Source organism: Drosophila persimilis, unplaced genomic scaffold, assembly GCF_003286085.1.
Source record: "Drosophila persimilis strain 14011-0111.01,24,50 unplaced genomic scaffold, DperRS2 tig00000000-arrow-pilon, whole genome shotgun sequence".
Taxonomy (NCBI): domain Eukaryota; kingdom Metazoa; phylum Arthropoda; class Insecta; order Diptera; family Drosophilidae; genus Drosophila; species Drosophila persimilis.
In genome coordinates this window covers 1,082,480-1,093,353 of record NW_020825288.1, presented here as the reverse complement: position 1 = coordinate 1,093,353, position 10,874 = coordinate 1,082,480, and the positions used below count along the sequence as shown (strand labels likewise).

Genomic DNA, 10,874 nt, shown 5'->3' with positions numbered 1-10,874 from the left:
ATAGAAAAAAATATACAAAAATATATACGAGGTATGATGGAATACTGGCTCCAATTGGTCAACGAACACGCGCTGAAACTCCTGCCGGAGGTGGAGGCGCAGAAGCAGGAGCTGGAGCAGGAGCAGGAGACGACATTTATCTCTGTTTTTAGCCACCAGGGTTCCCCCATTATTCCTCCTTTGGTAAGAGATGCCAGAGAGTATTTGAAAACCCATTCTGAATAATCCTCAAACCATCCACAGATGACGCCCCAGCGACGGCGGGAGATGCAGAATCATCGCTCCACCGCCCTGGCCATCGAGGGGTATCTGAAGGAGAAAAATGGACGCAAATCCAAGGTTCGCTCTCTGCGGGCACCCGAAATGAAAAAAGAAGCTCCCCCTCTATCTGTAGTAGGACGCTTCCCGCAGCAGCTGCAGCGCTCTGAGACGTTGATCTACGACAATGGCCTCAACAGGATCATCAAACCCCCGCCACGGACTCCCCCCTCACCGCCCTTGGCCATCCGCATGTCGTCTTCCGTGCTGATCGAGGACCCCCCTCTGATGGCCGTCCAGCGGGCGGCGGTGCAGCTGTGCGCCCCGCTATTCGCGAAGCCCAGCAAAAGCCTCGTCGCCCGTGCCACGCCTCCTGCGAAGCCCCTGATCGTTGGCCCCCCCAGAGCCATGTCGAAGCTGAAAGAGCAGGAACTGGAGGAGGAGAGGAAGGAGAAGTGGCGGAGGGAGAGGGAGAAGCAGCAGAACCTAAGCCTGGAGCACAAGCACACGATGAAACTCATCCAAGTGGCCAAGACTCTGCCCTGGGGTGTCCTCCAGATAGCGCCTCTGCTGCGCTCCAACACGCATCCCGTTCTCCGGAGGATGCCACACCGCCACACGGAGGCCAACTTCCACACGATGCCGCAACGCCACACAGAGTCCAGTCTCGAGCGGAAGCACTCGGAAACAGAGTCCAGTCTCCAGCTACACCCACAACTGTGGAAGCGGCAGAACACCATCGTTTACAGCTGTCCTAATTCTCCAAGGACAAACCGTTTTCCGACAACGAAAAACCAGGAAAAGGAGACTCAAGAAGAGGCAAAGAAAGGACCAGAAAAAGGGGCGAAAGAAGAGCCCAAACAGCGGAAGCAGAGCCTGGAGAAGAAACCCAAGTCCAAAGGGAGATTCTCTCTTTCTCCGAGACGCCCTGCCCCACCCCACAATGTCTCCTGGAGCGGCCACAACTTTGCTTCATCGATGAGTAGCGTCACGCAGCGCAGGCGCAGCTATGACCCACAGGCCTCTCTCATGCGGGACGCTAAGCAAAAGGTGGCGGGAAGGCAGCTTCCACTCAGTCCGAGGCAGTCCGCTGCCTTTGACAGGGGAAGGGCATCGACGACTACTCATCCTCCCTCGAATACTCCCAAGGAAACGCTGTCTGCCCTGACGATCCACCAAGCGGAGGCGGAGGAGCAGCGCCAGCGTTTCCTGGCGCTCGTCTCCAAGCAGGCGGAGGAGCAGCAGCGCCTCCAAGCGCAGTTCGAGGCCCAGCAGCAGATCCTCATCGATCAGATGCTCGGCGAAGTAAAGAAGCTATCAAGCCCTGCTGCCGACTAATCCGACAATCTATTCTTATTCCTAATGTCTCTTCTACCTGTGCATGTGCGAAAAGCCGCTAGTAAAGCCATCAGACAGCATCGGACAGCGTCATAAATTCATCTAATCCGTTGCTAATCTCCAACGGATGGGGCATGGGGGAACTCCGCCAAATATAGCGGTGGGGCATCTCTAATTGCGCCCAACGTCTGCTGCTGCTCCGCTCTGCTCTGCTCTGCTCTTGCCACACAAGTTGCCACACATCGCGGAGCAGCCGCCACCTGCCTTAACGTCTCACTCGCTGATGTCTCTATAGAACGTTGCGATGTCTCCTCTCCTGAATTTTCGCTTGCCTTGCCCCATCGTTTCACTCGTTTCACGCCCATCACTTGGCGGCCTGTTATTAAGTGTAAGAAATTATAATTTCATAAATTGTTATGCTTTATTTAGAGTGCGGAGCGGAGCGGATCGTATACCCCGATCCTCCTCTAGCGCTGCGTGTGGCAGATCGTGGCTCGTGTGATTTGCTCGCTTCGGAAGCTGCTGGCGGCGGGCGATATTGAGACTTAAGTGGACACACGAGTAATTAAAAGCACTTAAGAGTCGCCGACTCCGCACAGAGACGGAGATGGAGGTTGCCCCACTGCCGGCAGAGATATAGTACGAGTAGTACGAGACTGAGATATGTTATAGAGGCAGACAGACGAGGTGCAGATTCTGCAGTGGGATGTATTCTGTGCACATTGGATGTTGGCCAAGTTTCCCAGCAATTGGCAGAGAGAGAGACTAAGATCTCAGACGATGCTTCTGTCGATCAGGGAATGTTCGACGGGGGATCCTTCTGCATAAAGTGACCTCATTTTCCATTAAAGAAAGATTAAATGTGGGAGAGGAAGTCGCAAATTAAGTTAGAAATAGCCTCATAGTGGATTAAAGTCAATAGAAAGAACTTATACGATGACTAAGGACTTCCAGATGGTACTAAGAAGGGCCAATGAATGCTCGGGGCTAAACTACGCATAACTCCCCAAATGTCTTTTGTAACTCCAATAAGTTATATTGCAGATGGCAATGAATAGATCAGACAAGTATTATAAGAGTTGTGTGGGGATGCGTCTGCCCCAAAACTCACCTCCAGTCTTTAAAGAACTTTCCAGAGTGGAGGTAGAGATGGGGACTCCTCCGTTCGAGTGTCGCAAATGAAGTTTGGAAATAGTTGCCGGGCCTAATCTCTTGTTTTTTCACTTGGCTAATCACACAAAAGAACAGCAGCAGAGCAGAGTAGGCGAAAACACCATGGAATGTGTCTACGAGTATAAATATTCGCGGCTCCACTCCATACCCACGGGGTGGGGCCATGGGATGGGAGTCTTATTAAATGAAGTGCACATGAAACGGGCATTCGAACGGATTTCCATGACTAGAATAAACATAATCAAAGTAATAACTCCTAACCCTCTCCACTGCCCCTGCCCCTGCCCCTGCCCCACCTCGTCCTCCTCCTCCCACCCCATCCTTCATTCCACGGAAAACATGTGAAATTAATCTTGTTTATGTTTGTGGGAGGAAAAGGAAAAGCGAACGCCAGAGAAAAGCAAGAAAGTTTTCTTGAAAGTTTTCTTCGGTTGCGTTGCCTTTTTGCACACAAGTTTTCCTCTCGAACGAAAGGAGATGGAAAGGGGGACGGGTAGAGAGGGGGTGAGAAGAACTTTTTGGAGTGAAAATAAATAAAATCGAATGATTTCACTTTTGTTTCGGGGCACGTAAATAGTTTCTGCTACTTGCCACTTGCCACTGGATAGAAAAAACCATTCAAGTGATGAAAATTCGAAAATTTAATTAAAATATTTTTGCAAGACGTTTAAAAACGCCAGAAAACCGCTCGCATGAAAGCGGCATACATATGTACATACATATGTAAGTATCAGGCATTTATAAACGGTAAAAAAAACGTGTGTGTATAGATTTAAGGCGTTTAAAAACGCTTCAAAACCGTTCGCCCTAAAATCACCTTTGTATGGTAGTAGGCGTTTAAAATCGCCAAGAAAACGCATATGTAAATGGGGTTTTAAAAGTAGACAGGGGATAGAGGGTGTTTGCTCTTATGTGGGTTCCGAGACATAGGGCTGTAGGTGTGTAGACAACCCCCTTGTACCACCCTTGTATCCCGCTCGTATTTCTGTAGTCGTCGCGGGGCGGCTGTGGCATAATCAGCTTATTCCTGCAACATATTCGTGCGAGTAAGTGAAAAGTTCTGTCAATAAAAAATCGAAATCACGAGCGAGCGAGAAATTTGTTTACCGTTTAAATTCGATTTTGATCCTATTTATCCAGTAAATTGCAGCAATTGAAAGGATTTGCACAGAGCCAACATTCGAACACCGAAGAAGGACGCATCGAAGGCGGCATCATCATCGTCCTGGCGTTGTTTGATTTTCAAATTACCTTTTTCATGGTTCTGGAGGAAGGTCCTAGAGAGTGAATGATGTCGAATGGAGTGATGTGTGATGTGCGATGTGTGATGTGCGATGTGCGGCTGAGGGTTTGGGCATTTGTTAAAGCTTAACCATAGGATCTCTAGCTTTAACAGATATGTACATTCATGCCCCCTCCTATCCCCTGGGTATCTATCCTCATTCCCATTCCCTTCCCCCTGGAAGACGCCCATTCCCTGGAAGGGGCCAAAGGCATACGAAAGACAGAAGATATTGAATTTCAATCGTAGCTGCGCTGCAGCTGCAGGAAATCACTTCCTGGCGACAAAGTAGACGACGGGAAATGGAAATCAGCAGCAGCCAGGAGGGGGACAGGAGGACAGCAAGGAACAAGGATGCTCGGACCAAAGAAATCCCCAAAGAAAGTGCGGGTCAAAGAAAATAAAACTTTATGCAAATGCCGCCACTTTGGCCGTAAAATGAAATAGTCCCCCCGGTCTCGGAATTATACCTTGATGCCTGATGAGGTCCCGGTCCCAGCCAATTGTCCTGTGCCATGAATTGAAACAAAGGGACTTCCCACTTCCCTCCTTCCGTGGGTTTGGTATAGTTTGGGAACCCGTGCAGGTGACTTTAACTTTAACTTGGGGAAAACTTTTGCATTTTCCAGCCAACAGAATTTACCTACATTTCGCTTTGGGGAATCGAAACTTTTTCCCTGCTCCTGCCTCCAACTCCGAGTCCGCTGCTGTTTCTGCTTCTGCGACAATGAAATGTCCGACGGAGTCCGACTCCATTCCGGAAGTTGTTACGGACACGTTGTCCGCCGTTTGGCGTCGTTCTCCGGGTCTGCCGTTTGTCCGCTGCGGATGCAGATTTTTGGCCACTCGCCTGCCGCCTCGCCTCGCCTCATTATTAATATTATTATTATAATGCTCCTTATTTTGGGGCATGCACCATTTTTGCACCGGAAACGGATGCTGTTATTAATTCACATATCCGTGTTGCGGGTGCAAGTGTGTGTGTGTGTGTGTGGACACCAGCAGGGTCTATCCCATCATCAGGTATCCCTGCTTTTTGGTTTCCACTTCTTTCTTTCATTCGTTTCTTATTTCCTAATTAAATTTCCGCACTTTATTTTGTGCCACTCGCTCTTTTTTCTTTTTCCATCTCTCATTCCCTGTGCCCATGCTCTTTCTTTTCCTGCTGCTGTCTTAATTGTGTTTGTGCTACTCTATTTCATCCAGTCACACAGATACACAGCGACACACAGACACACTCGAAGCGACTCGAAGAGAACTCATTTATGCCACACAGCAGCTATCCTTCCCATCCCCGCATCTTCGAGGAGTCTCTGGCTCTGAGACTCTGAGGTGGTGCCGTGGCTCTCTGTTTGCGCTAAAATAATTGAATTAATAATTGCTGCGTGTGGTTTTCATGCTTTTCCAGCTAAGAAAAACCCCCAGCTGAAGCAAAGTGCTTAAGCTCCAAGAGTCGTGTGCAACTTTTATCTTCTGGCGCTGCTCCTGCCACTCCTGCTACACACAAACTTCTTTCAGGATGCCTTTACTTACTCACTGATTTAATAAATTAACGTTAATTAGCTGTTGTGGTCGATGGCAGCAGCAGCAGCACAAGCAGCGGCAGGAGGGGGTGTGGCATGCCTCTTTGGGTTAGCTGAAAAGACAATAATGCCAGTAAAATCCATGCCCCAGCGAAACTTTCTCTCCGTCGGAACGTGATTTTCGCGCTTCTGCCAAGATTTAGCCCCGACTTTCGATATGTGAATTATGAGGCAACCATCGAGGGGGGCATGACGGTGTGCTATATGCCACAACCGAACCGAACCAAACCGATAATTCATAAATGTAAATGGATTTCCTTTCATTTGCGGGGGGGTGGGGGTTCTGGCTGTTTGCTTATGCCATTTTAATTAGCGAAAATGAGTGGCCAAAGATCTCTGGGAAAAAGGGACTCATTTCGTGAACGAAGAATCATGCAGGAAGAGAACAGCAGGAAGAACAGGAACAGGAAGCAGTCAAGAGAGCAACCAAAAGATAGAGCTAAAGAGGGGCAGGAGCAGAGGCTGAGCAGAGTGTGTGTGCCACAAATGAATTCATTTCAATCTTTGAGCTCGAGTTTCAGTGGCACAAAGAATCCAATTAAAGTCAGAAATAGACTCCCAGAGTCAAGGCTCTGCCGCAGGCTCCCAAATGCAATTGCAGAAGAGGTCAAAGAGTGTTGGCCAGTCAAGGAAGTGGCCAAAAGTGGACAAAACTTGAGCTTGAGCTTGAGCTTGAGACATTCCATTCCCAGGCACACACACGGACACGGACACATGCTAAAAGGGAGCCATATGCCCTGGGGCTGTAGCTAAGGAGAAGTCCAGGCTGTCGAGCATTTAAATTGAAATTAACATCCTGTTGGCTGTTGGGTACTGGCTGCTCCTCCACATATGCCAGGGTAGCAGGGTAGCAGAGTAGCAGGAGGTGCCCTGTATGCTCATTATTGTGGCCAGAACCCAGAACCAGTCGAAAGTCAAAGTCAAAGACGGAAGACGTACGAAAAAAAATAAGAAGAAGCCAACAAGAAGAAAAGTTCTGCCCAACAAGTGTTGGCCACAAGAGCAAGCGGCAGGGCGGCAGGACAGCAGGCAGCCAAAGGAAAGTGTCAGGCAAACATCTGACTGAACAAACACATACTGCCTGCCACACAGATACACACATACCACACAAATGCAAGCACAGATACAGGCGTAATTAAGAGGCCATTGTTATTTCGCTGACAAAAGTGAAAGATGCCGCCTGATGGATAACCCACGTTGCCTGTCTCCGCTGTCTCTGCTCTCTCTCTCTCTTTGCTTTGCTGCTGTCGCTGCCTTTGCCTGTTGACACTTCAAAAGTGTGAATGTATCTGCGTGTGTATGAGTATCTGTGTGTGCTCTTTGATGTAATCTGACTTTGCCTCTCTGTTTCTCCGCCTCAATCATCGTCTAACTTGACACATTATTCCCAATCTTGCAATTATTCTTACCTCAGCCTTTGACGACAGCAATTAAAAGGACACACACACACACATACATATCCTTTAAAGGTCTCTGGCTTGGATGTATGTGCATAAATATTTAATGTGTTTGCCTTGTTAGTGGCCTGGCTCCCTGCGTCGGTGGCGGAGGAGGAGGGAGAGCCCCGCGCGCTATCACTTTATTCTGCGGAAGGATTAAATTAATGCCAAACGTGTGCGATACACCACTCGCTCCCCACCTCCTGTAAACACCCCTCTCAGTCTCAGGCTAAAGCACAGTGTGGTTGTTGTTTTAGGTGGCACAAAGAGAGTGTGGCAGTGGCAGTGTGGCAGGGTCTGTTGGCTTGGGCATACGCAAACAGATAGACATGTGTGTGTGGAAACCGCTACTTACACTACTTACTAGTTAGCTAATCAAATTAGTTTTATTAACACGTACCACACAACAACAACAACAACAACAACAACAAGTACTGGAGTAAACACACAGATACATATATGGACGTAAACATGTGGGCATATGGGTGAGTGCTTTACGTGTTAATTGGATGTTAAATTGTAACTGTTAGAGGCCTGAGCAGATGGGGAGACGACGCGTCGCGACGTCACTAAAAACTGTTGCCTACATTTCAGGGCATTTCGAAAGGATATTAAGGGTAGGAGAAAGTGTGTCTTTGAAGTGTTTTCATGTACGGATTGAGCTTTCGAAGATTGAAATTGGAGTTATCGAGTATTATTCACGCTTTTCTGGAGAATTATTTCACCCTTTCCAACATTCTTGGGGGGTATTCATAGAATGAGTCACCGAATATGTACCGGATGTACATATGTTCATGTAAATGTTTGGTGGGTTAATATCTATAGAGAATTTGAGTAGCCGATTTCAGCTAGTGGAGGCAAGGGACTTATATAAGTCTTATATACCAAGTTAATATTCAGAAGAAGCAGAAACTTGCACCCATTCCTTTCCCACCGCACCCCTGGATGACCAACGAACGTGTGGCATGTGGCATGTGGGATGACTCTTCTGGCAAACAAATTACCAGTTAATTAGGGGCATCGCTGACATCAGCACAACCCCAAAAATCAGAGACGGACGCTTCTTCAATTACGCGACGCGACACGACGAGTGACCACAAGAGCACACCATAATTAATGTTAATAAATAATAAATTTACATAGAAAAGCGCTACCCCCAACCGGCCCAAACAGAAAAACATGTGAGACGTAATCCGAGATTCCAGGCAGAGAGCGGATGCCGCAGCGGCATACAAATCTCCATAATTAAAGGCCTCCCTCGGAGAAAGAGGCAATGCCCGATGCCAGGACTGCGATAGCACATGCAAAAGAGAAAGCGAAAACTTTCCTTCTTTTGCGGCGGCAAAAGCGTTTAATTAACTTGTTTTGTTCCCCGTCTGAAGCACTCGACCGCTCTGCCATTCGACCATTCGATTCATATGCGAAGCAGAGTCCTTCCAATTACCAGGAAGGACACGCAGAAGAAATCGAAAGTGTGCGGATCATAAATTGTGTGGCTAACCCCACAATCCGAATCAGATATGGCTCGTACTTGGACTTCGAATGGCCGCAAATTGCATTAACCCCAGGCCGACCCACTCATTTCTGGCCCACCCAAAGCCACAGGAAACTTCTGCAGCGTCTTCAATGGGGAGTGGGGGCGAGGGGCAGAAACTTCTTCTTCCATGCCAAAAAATCAACCGCATCTCAAAGAGTCGTTGAATGCAACCGAGTATCGCAAGACGCAAGTATGTATCTATCTCTATCTGATGGCATTTACAGCATTTTACAGCATTGTTGCCTTGTTTCATGTGCCTTTGGCCAACTATTTCCCTGTGTGTGCCACTCATACACTTGTATTTTGGGAATTTGGCAAGTTTTTCAATTAGGAAATTGCCCAAAGAAAAGGGTTAGCGGGCTAGAGCCGGGGAGCGAGAGAGCTAGAGAGCGACAGAAAGCAGTGGCAGACATCAATTTTGAGCGTGAAATGTCGTGAAGCGTGAAGATAAGAAAAGCAAAAGCCTCGTCTGAAATGAAAAGCAAAAGCAAGAGCGAAATTAATTAGCATCGTATCATCGTCTGCTCAATTGAGTTTTGTAAATATTTCATTAATCGGCGATTAATCGTCTGGGAATCCTCGCGGAAATGTCTCTCCGACAGCACCAAATGCAGGACATCAATAAGGTTTCACTTGATGGATGGATGGGTCACAATCACAGAATCCTTGACGGATGAGGAACCGCAGAGTGAGGCTCATCTTAACGTTGAAGTTTAAACGGGCGAACTTCGTGTGTGATTGAGAACCAGGGGGAAATATCCTGGCAGGAATCCTTAAAGGTAACTTGAGAGAAAACAAAACTGCTAAACAGGCTCCCCGTTCGAATAGGAATCTCCAAACAGAGAACTCGAAAAAAACTCGCCTAAGCTAAGGGCACTCCTTACTCCAGGGTTCCCCCGAGGACCCTTCCCCTTAACCCGCCCGCACACCCTCCTACATTTGGCCAACTTTTAATTTGCTCACATTCTCATTTGCTCTCATTCTCATTTGCGAGAACAAAGTCACTTCGGTGGCGGCACAACAAAAGATGCCAATTTAATCTACTCGCCGTCGCAGTCCCGCAGTCCCGTAGTCCTGTAGTCCCGCAGTTCCTGCCCTTGCCACATGCCACATGGGACACTTACTCGTAAAACCACTGGACCACCGGAGAGCAGGCTGCTGTGCCTCTGTGCCCCCTGTTCCCCCTGTGGCACACACACAGGAAATGACTTCAGTGCCGGTCCACTCCACCGGAGTCCCCATCCCCCTCTCCACTCCTGAGAGTAGGGTGTGTGTGTGTAGGGGTGTCCTTTTGAGTGGTCGTGTAAGATGTTGGCGCCAGCAGGTAACTTCCGTTGTAGTCAAATTGAAAATGGCAGGACAGCAGAACCCCCAAAGGACACCGCAGCTGCTGCTCCACTTTCCTGTGGCCAGAGTGTAAAGTCCTCGTTGTCGATGGGTGTCCTGCAAAGTGTGACAAATTAAATTAAAGGCCAAAGTCCGACTCCAACTCCGACTCCGTTCGCTCCTTCAGTAATTGCTTAATGCTCTTCTCGATTCCTCGCTCTCTCTCTCTCTCTCTCTCTCTCTCAATTAAGCAACAGAGAACAGAGAGCTGAAGGAGCGCAAAGATAAGGAGTTAAAGAGTGTTTCGAAAGGCAGTATAAAGAGTAGTAGAAACAGGAGTATGTAGAATGGTAGTAAAGTGCTTTATCCCCTTTCCTTCCTCCGTGGCACACGTGAGGAGTCGAGTTCTCGAACTGCGGCGACCAGCACTTGACTTATGACATCTTAGACATTAGACACAAACGCAGACACAAATCTTTATGAGTCGCTCGCCTCCTGGCGGCTCCTGGCTCTCCTGCCAGGACATAAGTAAGAAAAACTACAGTTTCCACTTAGCCACACACGCGAGAGGACACACGCGAAAGGACACGCTGCAAATGGCAGCTGCTGCTGTGGCCAGTGAGTGGACGTGGACAGTGACAAAAAACCCCCAGCAAGACATACACTGAGAGAAATGAAAGGAGTAAGCTACTACTACTTTTCACAGAGAGAAAGATCTCTTTTAGAGAGCATCTTAAGCAACAGAAAGAAGCACAGGCCTCTCCCGGCATATCCTGAGCTCCTCAGCAATCTGAGACAGATCGTCCAAGGGAGTCCAAGTTCTACTTCCCTTTCCTCATTCATATTTCCTCTCAGTGTAAGCTAGCGAGTGTCCAGCAGCCATACCCTGACGCATTCTTGTGGCTATAAGTCAGGAGTGAGGAGGAGATCTCTTCTCT

The 10,874-nt window shown here is 48.3% G+C and overlaps 1 protein-coding gene across 1 annotated transcript; it reads left to right on the top strand.

Moving 5' to 3' along the window:
- LOC6595319 lies at window positions 1-1,676 on the top strand. The gene is made up of 2 exons (XM_002020410.2): window positions 1-183; window positions 244-1,676. The coding sequence occupies exons 1-2, from the start codon at window positions 34-36 to the stop codon at window positions 1,594-1,596; spliced, it is 1,503 nt and encodes a 500-aa protein (XP_002020446.2). The 5' UTR covers window positions 1-33; the 3' UTR covers window positions 1,597-1,676.
- Window positions 1,677-10,874: the final 9,198 nt, after the last annotated feature.